Here is a 19317-nt window from a genome sequence, read left to right as displayed (position 1 = left end):
AAAATAATTAGAAATATATTTAATTAATTTATTTAATATTTAAGATGAAAGGAGATTAATTATGATTTCATAGGATCTTCAAAGCCGTATTCACAATTGATATTTTGTCCATAATGTTTTAATTAATAATTTGGTATTTAATATACACATTTTTTTTAATTATTTGCATTAGATTCATATTTGCGTCCACCTTCTGATAAAAAATGGGAACAATTTAAATAATATTCTATCAAAAGTTTAATTTTTAAGCAATTTTGGTAATATTAATGATCCACCCTAAGCTCTTTTCAATAGCGCGACATCTGCAGGGAAAATGTATTGCATGAAAAATGTTCTAAACTGTCAACCAGACAAATATTAGATTCTGAAAGTTTTTAGGTGTCTTGTGAAATATTAAAAGTGAGTTTTTATAATGAAAATAGCAATATCAAGTTTTACAAGGGTATTTACTTTACAGAAATAACAGCATGGGAAACGCACCAGTCAAAGAAGTAGCACAAGCAGCTGCTACCAATGTCATTGGCGCAACACCTCAGCCGGCTGAGAAACCCAAGTGCAAGGCATGCTGTGCTTGTCCAGAAACCAAAAAAGTTCGCGATGCATGGTTAGTTGATGATTCTAACGCTTTTAATTTTATTTAACAACACTTTCCCCTATTTTCTAGCATTGTGGAACGTGGTGAGGAGAATTGCACCGATTTAATTGAGGCGCATAAACAATGTATGAGAGCGCAGGGATTCAATATATAAACAAACCAGCCAAGCTTTCAATTCGTGTAGATGCACATGTTATTACTTAATTTATTTTTGTCCAACTAAAAGACAACGAGTCTAGTGCGGTACTTGAATTAATGCCCCTACGTTTGTTAAATCGCTTTCTATTTGTTACTAGTCTTATTGCGTAATCTGTATAAATAATATAAGGAAATTGTTATGAGCGCAAATTGAATTCATTAAATGATGAAAAGTATATCATAACTAAATTTTATTTCGTAAAAAATCAACGTATACAAAAGTAAATACATCAAATTTTAGATATATGTCAGCACGTCCAATGCCACAGCACAGGCCATATAAATTGTTATAGCAAAAGCCACTCCAAAGGCAATAATGCGTGAAGGCTGTGGTACTGGATAGAATGCATATACTAGTGTGTGCAATATGCGCGCAACGGCCACAACACGAAAGAGTATGCAAGCAACTGTTGGATCCGGATTTGTGCAAATGTATAGCAGTGCCATTGTGAAGTATGGCAAAATATTCTCCATGTCATTGCGATGTGCGCTGTCAATGAAAACAAAAGTAGAACAAAATATAAGTGAGAGCAAATATATTGAAATATTAATTATACTGACCGACGCACGCGCTCCACATGTGGGTCATTGAATTCCACTTCAATATCCTTGAAGAACAAGTCCTCTTGGTTAGGGAATACCTAATAACAGAATTAAGTAAAATGACTTAAAAGTTTGTTTACAATAGCTAATACTCTATATTATTGCCAATTTAGCCTGCATAGTTTCCAATTGCTTTCATGTTGTGCATACATAAAACGCCAAATGAATTTATTTTTGTTAACAGATGAATTTATATGAATGTTGTTACCTTCCTCAGACAGCTATGAGGAAATAAACCCAGAATCTGCAAAAATCATATCGGATATTGTAATGAGTGAATGAACATACCAATTTTGAATGCCTTTATGCATGTACACATGTAAAGGATAACTACCAATTTATATGTAATTAAATTTAAAGTATTCGTTGTGTCTCAAATACTTTGCTGTTAGATATTCATATGTTCTTATTAGTTTTTAGTTTTTTGTGTTTTTTGTGATGATTATTTTCATTTGCGCATTAGAATTAACAACAATACAACCGGTTTAAAGATGTGCAAAGTCTAGTAAATTGTTTCAAACATAACCTTAATTCAATTTATGAGCACTTCTTCAGATAGCAAAAAAATTTAAGCCTGCGTACCTTATTGCGGAAACGTTGCAACGCCGTTAACAATGACATTAACAACATCTTAATCACCAGCACACTGGCCCAGAAAAGGAAACAGCAGAAGACGGGATTATCAAGCGTTAAATAGTTTCTGGAGAACTTCTCATTCATTGTTGCACTAGGATTTGGCGCATTTAATGTAGCCAATGGTGGAGTTGCACTTGTGGTTGCCATTTTTAATGGAAGCGATAACTTAAAATGTTTTTCTGTTAATAGTAAATATTTTGACCGACTAGAGAACTGCAAAGCTTGGTTGAAACTTCGTGAATGATTTGTTTTTTCTAAGCTGCGAAGAAACTTAGTATTATAACGCAAATTGGCCACTTAAATACATACATATGTACATACATACATACATAGAACTCGTTTACCTTCGATAAATATAAATGCGAAGCAATTCTTTAAATTTATTTGCAAACATACATACATATATTAGAGAATATTTGAGTACCAGTGATGCTCTTTGATAACTGGTTTTCTTCATTATTTCTTCGTATACTTTGCATTTTAGACCATATTTGAATAACTTTAAATTCGCTGAATTGTGGCCGGTATCGAACCGTTTTTCTCAGATCCTCCCAAGAATATGAGAACGAATGTTCAACAGGGTCATATCCACTTCAAAGTCATTCAAATTCAATAAGTATGTGGCGCTCTATATTTCTAATATTTGGAAGACGAATTAGGCAATCCATCCTCAAATTTTGCCCGATGGTTAAAATTTTCATAACGGCTTTTCTAATTTCAGCTCCATAAAATATTCCACAACAATTTGGAAAAGTTCATAGATAAAATAGGAAACAGTCGTCCCTATCTTTTATTGAGGTGGGTGCAAATCAACGACATGTTGAAAAATCTCATATTTACAATGAGAATCACCAGAGTGAACAAAGCGGTGACCTGAATAACAGCATAAGTTGCCGACCTTGCTAACCTTTGCATCAGACCATCTGCCAATAATTATTTCGATTTAGAAACCTCCAGACTTTATTTCTGCATACAACCAAAGCTATATTGACTTCAACAAAGTTAACTGGGTCGGCTTAACAGCCTTCCGCCAGGCGATCTCAGTGATCCACGCATAATGTCCCTCAATTGGGAGATTCGGCAATCGAGACGATCAAGTTGAAATTTAATTCAATCGGACGGCCGGTCATCTATAACGCATCCCCGATATGGCTACGTGGATGCAGCGGAACCCAGATATCGCATTCTGGGCAGTCACAGTATGCCTCTTGATTACACTTACACAATGATCCCGTTATGCTACCTGTAAAGGAGCATAATGAACTACTCTCCAGACAGTTTCTACAGGAGTATTTTCGCAGAAAGTGAAGCCAGTGAAGCGGAACCGGGAGCATCAATAGGTCGCTCCTACAATACGCCGACGACATAATGCAATACGCCGAGCAGACTGCGGACGAGGATAGCTTCAGATACACCTTAAACACCATTCACAGTGGCGCCACTAGCATCTTCCTTGCTTCCCTCGCAGTGAATGGCGTCTTTAGAATCGAACCACAACCAATAGCAAACATTGAGCTGGAGTTACCTCGTAAAACCAGAGTGACCTATATGCAACTTCATTCTGGGTATTGTAGCAGTTTAAACTCTTACTTATTCAGACTGGACATACGGAAAATATGTCCCACATGCAACGGGTTCCCCATAATACTAAACACGTCTTTGCATGTCCAACGAACCGGACTCATCTAACACACCTCTCCCTATGGTCCAAATGGTCTGTCGAAACATTTCGTTTTCTGGTCCTAACATTAGATAAACTCGACGACAACTTGACTTATTGTCAAGAGGTCACTCCTACAACACATCGACGATCTAGCACAATACACCAACCAGACTGCTATAAACGCCATTCACAGTGGAGCTATTAACACCTTCCTTGCCTCCCTCCCTATGAATGGCGTCCTTGGAACCAAACCACCACCATTAGCAGACGAAGAGCTCGAGTTGCCACGTGAAACCTGAGTGACCCTTGCAGAACTTTGTACTGGGTATTGTAGCAGTTTAAACTCTTAATTATCCAGACTGAACCCTGATATACAAAATACATGCCCTGCATGTAACGAGTCCACGCATGTCGCTAATCACCTCTTTACATGCCCAACGAACCCAACTCATCTAACACTCCTTTCCCTTTGGTCCGAACCCATCGAAACAGTATGTTTCCTGGGCCTCCCGTTATTTGACCTCGACGACAACTAGACTTATGCTTTCCGTTCCGGCAGGGCTGGATAATCGTTACTACAACAACAACTGGACTTATACTTTCCGCTTCAGCAGGGCTGGATAATCGTTACAACAACAACCGGACTTGGGATGCGACTGACTTCCGACAAGCACTCAACGTCATTCACAGAGGAGCCATTAACACCTGTCTTGACTCCCTCCCTGTGATTGGCATCCTTGGAGTCAAATCACCACCTATTGCAAACACCGGCGGTAAACAATGATCTTATAGACCATTCTACGTGTACACATGCCTTCATACTATTGAAAGCTCGAAATGTGATTTACCATTCTAATCTATTCAAATTAGAAAGAAAATGCTTGAAGACACATATAGGTTCTCTTCGGGAAATATCACTTAAGAATGTCATGTGGTTAAAAACTAAAAAATATTTATTTACAGGTATAAATGAATAATATGTACTTGATTTTAGTCGGCGACAAAAAACCACAGAATTGCCTAAAGAATTGGCTAATAAAATCCCTAAAAGGGTATTTCGCCGGCGAGATACATATTCGAAAAAGAATTTATGTATATACATATGTACTCTAAGAGTATGTGTAATCATGCGAATTAGTAAGTATATTTGTACTTTTTGTTTGCTTTCTTCAATAAATACCAGTGTGTATTGTATGTGTATGGGTTGTTGTTTTTTTTTTTGCTTTCAAGTCTTACTATATATGTAGAGGTATTCGCATTGTTGGACGAATATGCGAAGCTACACGTAGGGAGATCAAAGTCCACGGGTTGTTTTATTGGTATTTGCCAGGCACAAACCATTTCATGACGAATTTATTAGGAAAACAAATATTTTAAGAGAGGAAGAACGGAAGAGATTAAAGTGTGTGAGAAAGCGATCTAAGAGCGCTGCTATAGTAAGAGAGCTATACAAAGAGAATATTTATATTGAAAAAATGTGGTTTCTTTACCAAAATGTTATGGGAGTTGACTGAGATGCAATTTTATGATGAATTTCTGTAGCTTGGTGTATATAATATACAAGTAGTACCCACTTGAATTGAAATGTATATAAAAAGTATCTGCTACCTTCATAAATTAAGATTTTTAGGATGTAAATATGTATGTATTTGCTTATTTAATGCGATAGAGCCAGACAAGTTTGTAGACAGTGAGTACAATTGCGAGCACAAGTTCGCAAGGCTGGACATAATAAAAAATTCCTAACTTTTTATTGACATTGTCAATATCAAAGTAGTAGCTCATTGCAAAAATTCACATTTATATAGAAATATATATATCTACATACATACATAGAAGTACATAGTACATTCTGGGTAGGTTTGATATTGGTCAGTCTACAGGGCTTTTATTGAATGCTTGGAGATTAATGATTTGAGACTTTGTTGAAATAATCCGAAGTTAAAAGAGTCTGTAAGAACAAAAATATTGGCGAAAATGACAGATTTGTTTTGCTACTTTAACGAATTTGAAAAAAAAGAAACTCAGGCGATAAAGACAACGGCAAGCGCTAACAAGCTTCTTCCGAATATACTTATGTATTTCAATTTCCGAATTTCGAATTTGATCGTTTTGTCGTTAATTAGCCTCACAAAATCGGATGTCGAATTGGAAACTGTTGAGAGTTGCCTTCTACTCTTTTAGTGTACTCTTGTGCAGGATATTTGAATTAATCTTCACAGGAGTTCTGTGTTGAGTTAAGTAGATATCATCAAAAAATAAATTATGCATAGCTTAGTAAAGATTATTACATCACAAAAAATACTAAATGAGAGCATAGATCCTAAAACCTTGTCTGTACTTTTTTCTAAGGGAAGATGAAGTCAGCGGTATATTCAATAGTGAGATAACCAAATCAAATCTTGGTGACCAAATCAAATCAAGAAAGAAATCAGTGATTTAGGCTGTTGTTCCTTCTATAAGTCCGAATATTCCAGAAAATTAAATTAAATTAAATCTAATAAAGTATAGAGATTTCATTATTTTTTTCAGGGATTCATTTCATCTAAAAAAATCTATATGACCTTATAAAACCTACTAACATGCATATAAATTTAGTACAAGTACCTTATATACCGTAGCATACTCATTCAGCGTACATGCTATAAATACATTTTAAGTACAAACATAGTTGATATCAGTAGTGTCTTCCTCAAGAAATCAAGCGTAATCAACCCTTGACTTAACGGTACAAAGTCCACACAATATCTATACATTTATTTACTTAATATTAGTTCTGATTCGCTGTGAGAATACCATGCATCAGACAATAATTCCGCAGTGGAAAAACAAGTCGAACCAGTAACTTTGATACGAATAAATAATATAAAAAAATACAAAAAAAAAAATGAATCGCTGTCGAGACTGCTTGATAAGCGCGCATACGTTTTATCAACATCGACTAGAATTATGAGTACATATGAGTACATTTGTATATATGTATGTTTGTAGATAATATGAAAGCGCCGATAATGGAAATTTATATTGTATTATAAATACACTAATAACTTATAAGGCTTGTGCTAATATGCCTATATAAATATATATCTCAGTATATGCTGATCCATTAAGCATTTATTTTAACATTTAAATGCACTTGTTTCCAACAGTAAGAGACTGATAACGGAGTTTAGTCAGTAATGTTCAGCATAATGTTATTACATAAACGTTTTAAAACGTAGTTCGAACATAGACTCTACGAATTTCTATATCACAGCAACTAGAAACTATATTTCATAAAAATATAGAAGCCCTTATTAATATGCATGCTTAGGATCTTGAGAGACCTAATTATGTATCTATCATTTGTAGGTCATTTCAACAACCCTCCAGTTAAAACAGAAATTTATACATCTGGAACCAGAGTCTGAACTAAAAATTTTATTAGATCCATATTCCAAGTCTGATTCTAACCTTATTTCCTGGGGAAAAAGATTATTTTATACAAATTGGATATAATCCAATTCTTTTCCATATTGACTCCTTGTTGGAGATTGTTTTTCAGTTGACTCAGCAATTTTGTTCGAGATCGCAGTAGCGTATCAGTTATTTCCCCATCTCCTATGTTGTTACCAAATTCGTATCCTCTATCTCTACATTTGAAGCATGTATGTCCTGGCATCATAAGAATTTCTATTAATAATTAGGAAAAATGTGAACCCTTTTATTAGTTCTTTACATGGTCAGCCTCAAGCTTATCAATCACGAAGCACCGTGGGAACTTAAATCATGACAAATGGGTTTTCAACGAATTGATTGCTTCGAAGTTGAGATCGGCTCATTGTTCAATACAGATCGGAGACAATACAGATGGACCACCCATTTTATTTTATTAAATTTAAAAACTGGTTTACAAGATGAGTACAAAGGTTCTTCCAAGCAAGTATATTCTCATACATCATACATAATCTCCTGAGTGCGTGAGTTTATTTATAAACCGGCCTGCTTTTGATAAGACTTTCTTCCGCTGTGAGCGCGTAGCGGCTGCGCTGATAGTGCACTCCCTTATTTTAGTGCATGTGATATGCCTTGAAACTTTCCATTTTTACATATGCAATCGCTTTCGCAGATTTCTTATTATCTCTGTATGGGCATATTTGCATTCTACTTACAAAGTACTTGTAAGCCTTTTAATGTACAGCCTTTGTACTTTGCACCACGACAAGATAACATTACCGGCGTTTTTATTATTTATTAATTTGTATAGCTAGAGGAAAGTGTCAACACTTTCATACTTACTTAAATGATCACTGCAATCACATGTAAACCTAAGCAAACATTATGAATATCACTAACCGAGACAGTTATAAAGCGTAATCAGCGAATGTTATCGAATTAACTGAAAGCCTAATCCAAAACACAATTTGCTTTTATTTCATTAATTCTGCATTCTCGGATTATTTGAATAGTAGACTACATTCCTTATGTCACTAAAGGATTTCTGAATTCATCCAAATATCTGAAGAAGCTACTATAAGAACGTCTATATTGCGATATCACCTCAAAGCTCTAATATTCGTTGGATGCAATTCTTGATTTTCAACTATGCTCGAATGACAATGCTGCATAAATATTTCTTGAGAATTCACAAAATAAAATAGAAACAAGTAAGGAAAGGCTAAGTTCGGGTGCAACCGAATATTTTATTTTCTCGCAATTTATTGATATATTTTTATTAAGATAACACACAATTTGACCCAATTTGAAAATCCTATAATTAGGTATATGAGAGCAAGGGGAAGTCACACTATTAGAAGAAAAAAATTTCCTCTAAATTAAATTAAGATACCTGAGAGATTTACCGAAATTTTCGATGAAAAATTACCATGGGGCACTGAATTCTTCATATTCGATATTCGGGGCTTTGAAAAGTTATAGTCCGTTTCGACATTTTTTTCACAAGTGATGCCACAGATCATATACAGTATTTGTGTAAAGTTTTATTCCGCTATCTTCATTGTTTCCTTATGTACATATATATTATAAAGTGAAGGAATGCGATGGAGTTCAAAATTGAGATATATGGGAAGTTGTCGTGGTTATGAACCGATTTCATCCATTTTCCACACGTGTCATCAGGTGTCAGAAAATATTATATACCGAATTTCATTCGAATCGGTCGAGTAGTTCCTGAAATATGGTTTTTGACCCATAAGTGGGCGATGCCACACCCAATTTCCATTTTGTAAAAAATTTTGAGTGCAGCTTCCTTCTGCAATTTCTTCTGTAAAATTTAGTATTTCTGACGTTTTTCGTTAGTGAGATAAACCACTTTTAGAAATTTTCAACCTAACCTTTGTATGGGAGGTGGGCATGGTTATTATCCGATTTCAACTAATTTCATGGTGTGTGGTGGGGTACGTAAAAGAACCGACTGCAGAAAGTTTGGTTTATATAGCTTTTTTGGTTTGCGATATATATACATACAAATACAAAAAAGTTACATCCAAATATGCCCCTTCCTAGTTCCTTTGTTCCAAATTTTTCTTTTATAACTTTATTTATGGCTTAGTTATGACACTTTATGTGTTTTCGGTTTTCGTCATTTTGTGGGTCCGATTTTGTCCATTTTCGAAAAGGAACATGTGTCCTCACGGTCCCAAGGAACATGTGTTCCAAGTTTCATCAAGATATCTCAATTTTTACTCAAGTTATCCATTGCACGGAGGGACAGACGGACGGACAGACAGACATTCGGATTTTGAATCGTCTTGTCACCCTGATCATTTTGATATATGTAACCCTATATATAACTCGTTTAGTTTTATGACTTACAAACAACCGTTATGTGAACAAAACTATAATACTCTCTTAGCAACTTTTGTTGCGAGAGTATAAAAACAAACCACAATTGAGTGTGATAGTTTGTTTTAAAAGGACCCAATTACAATAGAAACATACAGTTTAAAACCAATTTTACAAAACCTAACCTAAAAACTGTTTGAAAAAGAAAAAAATGTTGATTAATGAAGTGACTTCGAAGTTTTACCCGAGTAATGTAGATGTAGGTACATTTAAAAACTATTTCTTTTGTAAACCTATCCTCAAAAACTTTTACTGAAGTATCGCAGTATTTAAAAGTACCAAAAATGGGATAAATATTTCTTTAGTGTTATGCAATTTAATTTAAACGCGTCTTGGTATAATAAAAACCTCGACTATACTGTGGAATCTTCGTATTATCTTCTTCATTATTTTCTAACTGAGAGTGCGGTGGATTTCCCCAGTGATTTTTGGTTTAATGTGGAACCTCTGGTTTAGTGTTTTCCAAAAAAAAATTACATAAAATTATGGAAATATTATCAAGTATTTTCCCACAAAAATCTTCTCAGAACTCTAAGTTTCTTGAGTTTTTTGGAGGTTTCTTACCGTGCATTAGCTAGGTTTGTCGCCGAATACCGAATAGGAAAAGCTCGACAAAATATGCTATAAACAAAAAGACAAAGACACTTTAAATCTCCTCCAATAGCTGCACAAGCAATTTATGACTATAAATCAGATTAGTTAACTTTATGGGATTTTTTCGCGTTGAGCCAAGAACCATGCCTACAGTCGATTCGCCATCTCCGGATATTCAGTATACATTCCACCTTTTGCTTTCACTTCTTTATAAGTCTTGGAGACAGCATCTAGAATCAAGTCTTTCTTGGACTTTATGTAGCTGATTGCAGACTTCGTAACATTAAAATCTCTAGTCAGTCGATTGTGTTGAACACCTTTATCCAGTTTGTTTAATATTTGAACATTTTGCTCCAAAGTAAGTGTATTTTCTTACGTTTAGACCAAATTTAACAAGATACACTTCCACTTTACAAACAAAACTAACCAAACTTTGTAAAAAATATGTACATATAAAAGCAAAAAATTAATTTGGGGAATCCCCTTTATATTGTTCTTATTTCCATGAATTATTCCCAAAAACTAGAACAAACGCAACAGTAGCTCAAAATTACATTCATAAAAACAAAAAAAAAAATTGCTCCAAAATTAGAACCTGGAGTTCAATGCTTCACAATGTTTGGTTCTAATAAATGGAAGAGAGTTCTCATTTGTGAGCGTCTACTGTATTCTTTTTCATAAACTTCTATTATTTGCTCAAAAATTAATTTTTTCTGCAAATTTCTGTATTCTATTTGTTGGAAGACATTTTTATGAAACATTTCTTGTATATAATCATTAGTGTTGAGCTCAGTCCATGCGATGGCTTAATGGAAACTTTTAATTACTTCAGTAACTCTTACAACAACAATAAGCAATAAAGTACAATTGGGGGGAATACCCGATTTCAACTGTCATTCCTTTTTGTATTTTTCGTTGTTGCCTACTCAAGGTTGCTTCTAAAAATAAGTATACCCTTTTAAAAACTACGCCCCGACAGGAAATGCTTATAATATTTGTTGTTGTGATACATTTTTTACTTTCTGCAAATTAGTATTACATATTTTGCCGGCTGATAGTATATGTATATATACATGTGTATTTACTGGAATATATTTTTTACATGCATTCTACGCTCAAATTTCTAAGTATGTATGTCTGTATGTACATATGCACTTATGAAATATAAAAGGTATGTTCAAAAAATTGCGGGAATTTTCCAAATTCAGCAATTGTCAAACTTACCCACACTACGTTGCTTGTTCGTGAATTCTTGGCCAAAACAATACTGGAATGACCCTTCAGCTTCAATATTCAGCAGACATGACTCTGTGTGACTTTTTCCTATTTCCAAAAATAAATAGAGCTTAAGAGGTCCAAAATCGCTGAAAAATCCAAAGGCTATCCCAAAAATCGAGTTTGAGAAGTGAAAGAAACGCCGACAAAATTGAATAATATAAAATGTCGACTATTTTGAAGGAGACCACGTTAATGTAGACGATTGAATAAATATTTTTTCCAAAAAACTAAAATTCCCGTTGTTTTTTGAACACACCTCGTTTCAACATACATTGATATGTTCATAAGAAGGCGAGTTCGTTGCATTTCAATTGCACTTACCGATGATAAGCACTGCCTTCATATGTATGTGTATGTGTTTATTTATTTATATAGTACATACATACATATGTAGGTGTGCAATTTGTGCTATGAGCTAAGAATCATACGAAAGTGTTTCAAAGTTCATTGAAGTTTGTATTTATAAACACGATTAAATGACTGACACCGATCAATTACTGCGCCCGACGATAAGTGCTGATAGAGTGTGCGCTTTAAGTGCTTAACATTTTAATTAAAAATAGTTATTACTTATGCATGTACAGCTTTAAGTTGCCATTATACTTCATTTTCAATTTGTTGAGCTAGGGAAAATAGTAATTTTTAATGTAATTAGTAAAAACTTAGTAATCTGTAATTAGGCATTAGTTTCAAACGTTGTAATGGCTGCCAGACAGGGTGTGTTGTTTTGGGCTCTTCTAACCTCTAATTTCTGGTTAATTGCTTAGCATTAATTAATTTCATAGCATCGACATTGGCTTTAAAATTAGGTCAATATTGTGACTAAATTCCCCTGAGAATCTTGCCACTTGAAAACTTCAATTCTAAAAGAAAATTTGTAAGATTTCTTAGCGACGTCTACGAAAATGTATACTGTTCCCACTCTTCCGGGTGTACGTAACTGGAATGGAGCTGGTTTTATACCCGACGAAGGAAAACCAACACGGCATCATTCTTCTAAATTACTTTAGTTTTAATATTATAAAATACGATCCTTGAATATGTAATTCTGCTATTGCATCTTGAAATAGGCCTCAACTACCTCAACTCTTTAATTAACTCAACTCTTTAATCTCTTAAGGTCCAGACCCAATGCTGGCTGGCTTTACTTGCTGTGCTGTGAGAACTCTCAAAACTGAATAGAACTATACTAGCGCATATGAAATGAGACCAAATGGAGCTTTGCTCAAAGCGCTTGAAGTTACGAATAGATCTATGCTCCATTTGCCAGCGAAAAATGTCAGATTCACTAAATTTTACAGAAGAAATAGCAGAAGGAAGCTGCACTCAGATTTTTTTACAAAATGGAAAATTGGCGTGGCATCGCCCACTTATGGGTCCAAAACCATATCTCAGGAATTACTCGACAGATTCGGTATATAATATTTTCTTGACACCCTGATGACACGTGTGGAAAATGGGCGAAATCGGTTCATAACCACGACTACTTTCTTTATAACTCAATTTCAAATTCCATCTTATTCCTTCACTTTATAATATACATATGTACGCATACGTAAGGAACCAATGAAGATAGCGGAATAAAACTTTACGGAAATAGTATATATCACCTCTGGCTTCATTTGTGAAAAAATTGTCCAAAACGGACTAACTTTTCAAGGCCCCAGATATCGAATATGTTGAACTCAGCGCCTAAGGTAAATTTTAACCGAAAATATGGGTAAACTCTTAAATAATTTAATGTAATTCAGAGGAAATTGTTTTCTTCTAATAGTGTTCTGTTCCAAAAATTATTAAAATCCGGGTCATACCATCTCCTAGCTCCCATATACCTATTTATAGGTTTTTCAAAAATACGGTGGGCTTTATTCCGCATATATGTATTGGTTAATATGTGAGATATCTTAACAAAATTAAGTTAGCGGATAGTCTTGGATATAGTGCACCTTGCTGGTGAAAATGAATGAAATCGGTTCAGGAATTACCTCAGCCCTCATATCTATATATGACGATTTTCGTTAATCTATTAAACTTTATGCCGAATTTATGGGTAAATTTGTGTGTTATCTTAATAAAATTGGTTCAATAAATTGCGAGAGTATAAAATGTTCGGTTACTTCTGAACTTAGCCCTTCCTTACTTGTTTTTAATAAGCCTTCTTTCGAACTTCAAAGGCAAATGTTCGGCAAAATCGAGGAACGTACGTTTTTTACTTATGACTCAATCTCCCGGCAAAACGAAGTGTGGTTCAATACCCCGCCGAGTTTTGTACAGTGTTATTATACTCTCGCAACAAAGTTAGTAAGGGAGGATTATAGTTTTGTTCCATAACGGTTGTTAGTAACTCATAAAACTAAACGAGATAAAATCCGGATCCGTCCGTGCAACGGATAACATAAAGTGTCATAACTTAGTCTTAAATTTAGTTATAAAAGAAAAATTTAGTACAAAGGATCGGGAGGGGCATATTGTATATGTAATTTTTTTGGGGAACTGGGCGTGGCCCCGCTCCCAAATAGGTTTTTTGTATATATCTCGTAAACCAATACAGTTATGTTGAAAATTACTAAAAGTGTGTTAACTCACTAATGAAAAACATCAGAAACACTAAATTTGACAGAAGGAATGACAGAAGGAAGTTGAAATCGTCGCCCACTTATGGGTCAAAACCCATAACTCAGAAACCTCTCGACCGATTTCAATGAAATTCGATGTATAATACTTTCTTAGCATCCTGATGTGTAGGGGCGAAATCGGTTCGCAACCACGTCTACTTCCCATATAACTAAATTTTGAATTCCATATGAATCCTTCACTTTGTAATATATACATACATTAGAAACCAATGAAGATAGCGGAATAAAACTTAGCATAAATACTGTATTTAAGCTGTGGCATCGCTTGTGGAAATCGAACTATAATTTTTCAATGCCCCGGATTTCGAACATGAAGAACTCAGTGATTAAGGTTAATTTTTCACCGAAAATATATGTATTTATGTAGGTAAATATCTCAGATATTTTAATTTAATTCAGAGGGAAACTGTTCCTTCTAATAGTGTGTATATGTACCAAAAATGGTTAAATCGGGTCATAACTTCCCCTAGCTCTCATATACCATACCACATATATCGATAAATATGTGAGATATCTTAGAAAAATTAAGTGAGCATGTAGTCTTAGATATACCTTGGTGATGAAGTGATTAGTGAAATCGGTTCAGGGATATACTATATATTTTCGTTTTTATTTTGGAAATATAAAAGAATATATGGGTCAAATTGTGTGTTATCTTAATTAAACTATATCAATAAATTGCGAGAGGATAAATGTTAAAATCTATTCATACGATTGCGTCTTTAATAAGATTTAAAAATATAATCAGAAAAACCGAGTAGAGTCCGACCGATTAAGCGGCATCGGCCAGTATCGGCCTTATAATTCAGTATCGCTATCGGCCACATTTGGAGATTTTGAAGATAGTTCCATAATGCCACTTTTATAGAAACCCTCATTGCTGTTTGCAAAAAATGGGAAATGTAAAGTTTTGGCTTATGCCAGCGCGTCTTCCAATCGTCGAAACTCTTCTCCAAATAAACTTATGGGATTGACTTTAGCTCTTTCAGCGATTTCTCGGAGGTTGAATCCAAAAGTGAAAGTGCAACTTCACTATATTTTTTATAGAATTTTCGAATTTTTTTCATTCACAGAAGTCACGGTGAATCATTATTTACAGCTTACGCGGCACCCATTTCGTACAGAGCTTTTGAATAACCAAATATTTATGGACGATATATCCAACACTTTTTTTTATATATTTAAGGAGTAAGCTGTCTCGATCAACTTCATTTTATGAGCATCAAAAACTATTTGTGAATTTGTTGATGTCTTCGTTCGCAATCGCCTATTTTAGATGTTTACCTTAGACCTAAAGATGCAAGCCACTTCGCTAATAAAACTTAGAAGTGCAGTTAACGATAGCTCACTTGCTAGAATATGATCAGCAGCTAAAAATATCTATCAAGCATTTGCTTATAACTCATTCTTCTCAGGGAAATAGTTGAAATTCCTTCTATGCAGACATTTTGAGTGAAAGCACATGATCACCATAGAAATGCAATTATGACTGGGGAGATAAGCACTAAACAACCTGACGACCGCGCTGTGCGAAAGATTAATTAAAAACAACTTCTGCTATATACACACTGCTACGTGACTATCTACATTACGCTCCAGCTAGGTAAATAGCACAAAAACACTCATTAGCCGGCAATTCTTCCGGTGCGAAGAGCATGCACAAAGCCCCTTTAGTATTATTTCTATACACTGGAAAAGAGAATTTACTATTTGTCTTTTTATTGGTATTTATCAAGGTCAAACTGTAGGTGAGTTGCCAAAACCGGAGAACGCAACTTCTAATCAGTACTTGTTGTTGTTTTTCGTTTTTTTATTTTTTTCAATATTTCTTTGTGATTGGTCGTCAGGAATTAAAAATATCTGCAATCTGCATATTTGTGAAATGTGCGCGAATCTAAATTTCATAAAAAATATATATATATTAATACATACATACATACATAGCATTATGCACACGTAATGCAAATGTGAACTTTAGAAACTTTGTGTACAATTAAACTGATAACGCAAATGATTTATTGAACTGCGAAATTCAAATACTGAGAAAAATAGAAAAATTGCTGTGCACTTACAGAATTGCATGTATGTATATATGAACATATATATTTAGTCATAAATAAAATGTGCACACCTCATTGATAGCTTTGATAAGTGCTTGGCTATTATTAGCGGGTTTCTATATAGAAAATCCAGCACTTGAGATGCTCCACTCAAAAACTATAGATTTGTTTTTGTTATGACTGGGCCCATATTATAAATAATAGCAAAACATACATATGTTAATGTGTTTACGAGTCCTTAATATTACATATTTATATGTAAGTAGTTAGTTCATCACGCGATAATGTTGTTTTAAGTTCGACATTTCAATAGTAAATATCAATATATTTCAGCTGATTTTGACTGGGTGAGTTTAAAGGTATACAATTTCCTAGAATGACAGCTGTCAAAATATACATATTCTTTGACATATCCATACAGTAAACTTTGAAAAATTGTTATGACAAAAAATTTTTCAAAATCGTAGGATTTGTTTCCCAAAATTTGAGAATATATATGTACATAAATGGGAGACATATTTGGCGTCGTATCATATTCAGTCGTGAAGCACATTTTTGACTTGATAAATACTTAACAACACATTAGCCAATTCTATGGTTTCTGCTGACAAATCAGCAATGACTGATTACCTTGAATCCAATATGTACCGCTTTGTTAACGAGATAAGGCCGGATGAGTTGTAAAAAGTGGTAAAAATAAACACACTATATCATATTCTTCATAAGTGGCTGACGTGACTGCTTAAAGTCTATTATTCTTTGACTAATAAATCATTTCCGCTAAACATCTATTTCGATGGCTTAGTCTCCTTCATTCATTACCCTTATAATGATAAAAATTTGTTATTTCGAAGGAGCCATGGCGAATAATATCGAAAACGAATGAGTGTGAGGGGTTTTTACTTCTATTAAGTAAGGATTATGGACATATTGCAACCTAGGTTTTTTTTGTAGAAGAGCATGATGACATATGTAGATCTGAAATATTTAGATTTTTAATACTCAGCCAAATCTGAATAAATAAAATTTTAATTTGCTACAGCTGCCACACCGTTATTTGCATGTATTGAGAAATATCCTCTTAATTTTTTTTGTTTGTATCTGCGAAGATAATTCCATAAAAGCTGCTCAACAAACACTGATTACATAGTAGCGATATTTCACTACCGGTGATTTTTTCACTGTGAAAAATCGCATATAGCAACTGCTATCAATTTTTGTAAATATCAGTGATTTACAATCGCATTAGCAGTTCAGTAATTTGAGTTCGACCATAGAGTTCAGTAATTCTAATTCGATCACTGTTGCAATAGCTGTTCAGTAATTCTAATTCGATCACTGTAGCAAAAACGTTCAGTGATTCTAATTCGATCACTGTAGCGATAGCAGTTCTAAAAGTAGCAATCACAGTTTGGTAGCAATCACTGTTTAGTAGCAATCACTGTTCAGTAGCAATCACGGTTCAGTGGCAATAGCAGTTCGAAAAGTAGCAATCACAGTTTGGTAGCAATCACTGTTTAGTAGCAATAGCAGTTCGGAAAGTAGCAATCACAGTTCAGTGACCACAGTAGCAATTTTAATTGCGATTTCGATAATTTTGGGTACGGTGATTACAAAAGCATTTAAATGTAACCAAAATTTATTAATTAGTTAATTGTGTTTACAAAAGCTGGTAAATTTTGTATATTGTTAAATTTAATTAATTTGAAAATGCAAAAAATTAAAAAAAAATGTGGAGTACAAATTCTCATAAATTCGTTTTTTTATGTTGCGATCGCAACACCAATATAAAATCACAGTGATTCAAAAATAGCTATATCGCTCATCACTATTAGATAGTAATTGGATCTCTTTTAAAATCGTTTAAGAAACGAAAAATAATTTGTAATCGCTATTTTGTGATATCAACTATTACACAATTTGTGATCAATGAAAGATTCTCGAATTATTAATAAATATCCCTACTGACTTCATTTATTATAATCACTAAAAGTTACAAATTGATTTAGTTTCTTTTGTTAGTTCTAACTGAGACTAATTTGGAACAATAACAATAGCACGTTGATATAATCAAAATATAATAATGGGCCTAATCATTGAATCCGTTTTGATCGACATATGACTCGATACGATCGAAAAATATTATGCTAAAATCATTGAAACCGTAGCGAAAAACTTAAAACTACGATTCAATTGGACTCAATTACCGACTCGATAAAATACTTTCCGCTGCTAAAAGATAACGCTAATTTCGAAATCACTGAAACCACAAAATCCAAAATTTTACACCGAAATCAATCCTTTCGTGAGTGAATTGCGAAAATTTAAAATAAATGGACCATTTGTACGTATTTATGTGAACAATTGCTGATGATACACTAAATCAAGTTTTAAATTAGTATTTTAGAGACACGAGACAAAAACCCACTATTAAAAAATAATTTGAATTGTTAATCGACGTTGTGATATTTTACTGAAAGAGCACTAGCAGAATTGAATAGTTTTTGGAAACAAATTTCACAAAAGTTAGATGCTGTAGGCCAATCCAACACAAAACAAGCTGGAAGAAAATGTGAAAAAATATTACGTGTTGTTTTATGTACATTATCGGTTATTAAAGTATTTCATTCATAGTTTTGAACAGATTTTAAATTCACTCTAAAAGGAAGTTAGTGTTATACTGTCCTTTCATATATCAGTCCAGGGTTTCAAAGGCATTCAAAGTTTGGTTGTTCACTACTAACTAGGATGAACACCCTACAAGAAGTCCCACTAACAAGCCCAGCCTCAAATTGAAATTGAATGTTCATCATATATGACGCCTGACCAGGCAATGGAAACTAACATAAATACTGATGTATCCTACGATCTGGATAATTATTTATAGAACTATCACTATCCATTTCATATATTTAAAGAAGCGAAACAAAACATAAGACAATTTAATTTTATGTTTTTTTTTTTCTAAAATCAATGATTGCATGAATTTTTTCAATTGAATATCCTTTCCATATCGTTATCGAATTCGCACTGGAATCAATGAGTAGGTCCAATGAGACTAATTGATTACTAATGTATCTGGTGATTCCCCTTTATGTGCAATGGAAAAATTTGTATTATGTTTATTCCTGTCGATATTCAACATATGTAACATATGTATATCTCAAATTCAAACATTTTATTTGACTTCAAAGATGACATTGTTTGAAT

The 19317-nt window shown here is 33.8% G+C and overlaps 2 protein-coding genes across 3 annotated transcripts; one reads left to right on the top strand and one right to left on the bottom strand.

Moving 5' to 3' along the window:
• The first annotated feature begins 254 nt into the window (after positions 1 to 254).
• LOC105218075 (cytochrome c oxidase copper chaperone) lies at positions 255 to 969 on the top strand. The gene is made up of 3 exons (XM_011193424.3): positions 255 to 399; positions 458 to 604; positions 665 to 969. Exons 2-3 carry the CDS (start codon positions 468 to 470, stop codon positions 747 to 749), a joined length of 222 nt encoding a protein of 73 aa, XP_011191726.2. The 5' UTR covers positions 255 to 399; positions 458 to 467; the 3' UTR covers positions 750 to 969.
• Positions 949 to 2325, bottom strand: LOC105218073 (microsomal glutathione S-transferase 1). Of its 2 annotated transcripts, XM_011193422.3 has the most exons (4): positions 1979 to 2325; positions 1605 to 1640; positions 1355 to 1434; positions 949 to 1283 (listed from the first exon to the last, which is right to left on the bottom strand). In XM_011193422.3, the coding sequence occupies exons 1-4, from the start codon at positions 2177 to 2179 to the stop codon at positions 1031 to 1033; spliced, it is 570 nt and encodes a 189-aa protein (XP_011191724.1). In that variant the 5' UTR covers positions 2180 to 2325; the 3' UTR covers positions 949 to 1030. The 2 variants fall into 2 exon arrangements, with proteins under 2 accessions (XP_011191724.1, XP_011191725.1); XM_011193423.3 differs by lacking the exon at positions 1605 to 1640 and having other exon boundaries at positions 1979 to 2309.
• Between the last annotated feature and the right edge of the window lie 16992 nt (positions 2326 to 19317).

The sequence above is a fragment of the Zeugodacus cucurbitae genome, chromosome 5 (assembly GCF_028554725.1).
Source record: "Zeugodacus cucurbitae isolate PBARC_wt_2022May chromosome 5, idZeuCucr1.2, whole genome shotgun sequence".
NCBI classification, from domain to species: domain Eukaryota; kingdom Metazoa; phylum Arthropoda; class Insecta; order Diptera; family Tephritidae; genus Zeugodacus; species Zeugodacus cucurbitae.
The sequence above is the reverse complement of the archived record's forward strand: the minus strand, read 5'-3'. Positions and strand labels throughout refer to the sequence as shown.